At 37.7% G+C, this 2,775-nt stretch overlaps 1 protein-coding gene across 1 annotated transcript; it reads left to right on the top strand.

The window, feature by feature from the left end:
- Positions 1–628: 628 nt before the first annotated feature.
- LOC140966616 (uncharacterized) lies at positions 629–1,897 on the top strand. Its single transcript, XM_073426874.1, has 3 exons — positions 629–841; positions 932–1,139; positions 1,675–1,897. The coding sequence occupies exons 1-3, from the start codon at positions 821–823 to the stop codon at positions 1,752–1,754; spliced, it is 309 nt and encodes a 102-aa protein (XP_073282975.1). The 5' UTR covers positions 629–820; the 3' UTR covers positions 1,755–1,897.
- Positions 1,898–2,775: the final 878 nt, after the last annotated feature.

Below are 2,775 nucleotides of genomic sequence, written 5' to 3'. Positions count from 1 at the left end.
CTGTGGCTGTGGCTGTGGCTGTGGGTTATGGTGTGGCTGTGGTTGTGGGTGTGGCTGTGCGTGTGGCTGTGGCGTGAATGAGCCGGAGGCTTCACGATGTTCGAATTCAGTAGTTTTTTGATCTTCCCCCTTCCTGACTTCTCCCCCCGCAGGCAGCGTAGTTTCAGTGGCAGATGAGGCGGTGGCTTCACGAGGCTGTGATTCTTTAGCTATGCGATCTTCATTTGTGCTAGCCATGGTCTAAAACTCAAAGGGACAGAATCGAGTTCGATGAATATTGGTTTTCTGATGATCTATGGAGATTATATGACAATACGAATAATCATCGAGACAAAGAAGTTCTCTGTTTATATATGTTTCTTGCTTAAGCAGGAAGAAGTTGATACTTAGCCGTGTTAACTTTTCAACAATTAAATAATAATAATAATAAATGATATATGGACCGACACTTCAACATGTACACCTGCTCCAATTGTGGATATGATGAATTCTATATACTGCTAGAGAAACGTACTCGTCACGAAACCATGTAGCTGAAAATGTGACACGTATTAAATACAACGCGATGCCCATACGTGCCGCTGGGTTCTGGATGCCAACGCAGTGGGCTACGTGTATAAAAATATCTTTAACTGGGCTCCGCCTCGGATCTGCCTCGAATAGACTGGAAGCTTATCCTCTTTTATTGAAGAAAATTAGGTGTCATTTCATTTCGTCGTGTTTATATATATAATAAATATTGGGTCAAAGTTTGGGCCGTTCTCTTGTGAATTCACACAGCTCCACAATCTGTGAATTATGAGTTACCAGCACGTCCATCATGGTCCCTATTCTCCACCAGGCAAGTTTTCAACTGTGGCTTTGCTAATTATAATCGTGACATTTAGAATAAATGTCGGTTAATTTTTTGTGGAATACGGATTGAATTCAGGGTTGCAACATCCGCCGCCGCCGTGGGGACACCCCTCGGCGGAGCCACCACCGCCAGGGTATTTCAGGGAGGGGTACCCACCTCCGCCACCCCCTCCTCCTGGTTATCAGGGCTACTTCAACAATGACTATCCTCCTCCTCTGCCACCTCGGCACCATCATCATCAGCACCATGAGGACTCTGGCTGCTCTTCATTTCTCAAAGGCTGGTATGTATGCCGTCGTTTATGGAATTTTAATCTGACGGGCACTACGAATTTAAATCTTGATCACCGTTTATATACCTAACCTTAAATTTTTGCTAGATCACCAAATCTCCTTCAATTTTCGTTTTTTCCCTTCCTTTTGGTCGACGCTGAGTATTGAGAGAAGGATGTGTTTGCAACATTGCTTCTTTTATTTTGAGTTTGCGTTGCCCTTCTGTTTGTGTTTAGCTGTAAATGGTGAGTAAAATCGATGAGAAAATTGGCCCAATTCTGTGGTTGCTTCAATTCTATTTCCTCTCCTATCATCATCATTCATGTGCTTGTGATTGTCTTTTTAACTCGATGGCCAAAAAAACTAGGAACATGTCTGCAGTTATCCCTGCTCTAATCCTTTTTTGAGATACCAAATCAATCTAAACAAAATGGACACCGTCTCCGGTTCTTTGAAAATTTTGTTCTTCTATCACTATATCTGTCGTAGATATCTATGCTTGTTTATCATATGATGGGTGGATCATGTTTGAAATTTGTGTTGCAGTTTGGGCGTTCTTTGTTGCTGTTGCTTGTTCGAACAATGCTGCCATTGCTTTTGAGCTAATGGCTTCTTATATAAAATAAGAAATCAAATGAAGGTGAAGATTCGATTCATCAATGAGTTGTCTGTTGTGAGTACACTTGGTTCATTTCTTTTTAATGATTACGGATTAAATAATCTATTGTTATGCTCAAGCAGCGGGAATTATACCTTCTTGTTTGTTATTTTCTCCAAAATCCGACTATCAAATGCCAGATATATAGAAACTTAAATATGCTGAAAGTTTACTCGGGTTGAAATGGAACAGGCCTGATAAATTGCTCTCACACACACACACAGAAAAAACAAAACAATTTGGTGTTGACTTTGGGTTTAATTGATGGACTAGCAGTCTTATCATAATCCCACAGGCATGAATATCACGTTTAGCAACGAGCTTAATTCATAAGCATAACAAGATGTAGCAAACGTTCGACGATTGACAATAAGGACGCAAGTCTTCGTCTTACGTCAGGCGCTACACTCGTCACAAAACCAAGCATAGGCAAAATCCACAAAAATGGTCGCGTAGACTTGCATACCATTTCTTGATATTTTGGGTTCAAATCTGCTTTGTTTCCTAAACTCCTGCGTACCGTGTCCTTGTTCTGTTCATTTAGCTAGGAAAATTGCAATATTAGTATTATATATTTGTCTTTCTGTTTTGGTACTCCTTGTTGTGAGTGGTCCACTATCTTTGTTAATTTTACAATTTCAGTAATTTCTTTGGCAATCATATGTAGTGGAACATATACAGAATTTATGTGGCTATGACATGGCATTGATATTATCATTTCTAATAAAAATGACTGAAATCGTCAAAATTTGAAATATACTTAATCTATATGTATAAAAACTGAGTTTTGTTTAAAATAATAAGTTTTCATCAAAATGAAAATTCTAAAAAACAATTATTGTTTTGATTGATTAAATCAAATTTTTTATTAATTCAAATTTGAATTTAATTATTTTTATATTAATGTAAATGTAATTTATGAATTATATGTTTTTTATTTTTTTTATTTAAATTAAAACTAAACTACATTGAAAACATAAAATAATTTT

This window comes from Primulina huaijiensis, unplaced genomic scaffold (genome assembly GCF_012295235.1).
Source record: "Primulina huaijiensis isolate GDHJ02 unplaced genomic scaffold, ASM1229523v2 scaffold207384, whole genome shotgun sequence".
Taxonomy (NCBI): domain Eukaryota; kingdom Viridiplantae; phylum Streptophyta; class Magnoliopsida; order Lamiales; family Gesneriaceae; genus Primulina; species Primulina huaijiensis.
This window is presented reverse-complemented; position numbering and strand designations above follow the sequence as displayed.

What these genes read in the sequence shown, in the direction of transcription:
- LOC140966616 (XM_073426874.1), top strand. Translation starts at nt 821, where the DNA reads ATGGTCCCTATTCTCCACCAG. An exon ending in TGGTCCCTATTCTCCACCAG is followed by an intron (nt 842 to 931) that starts GCAAGTTTTCAA and finishes GATTGAATTCAG; the next exon opens with GGTTGCAACATCCGCCGCCG. An exon ending in TCTTCATTTCTCAAAGGCTG is followed by an intron (nt 1,140 to 1,674) that starts GTATGTATGCCG and finishes TTTGTGTTGCAG; the next exon opens with TTTGGGCGTTCTTTGTTGCT.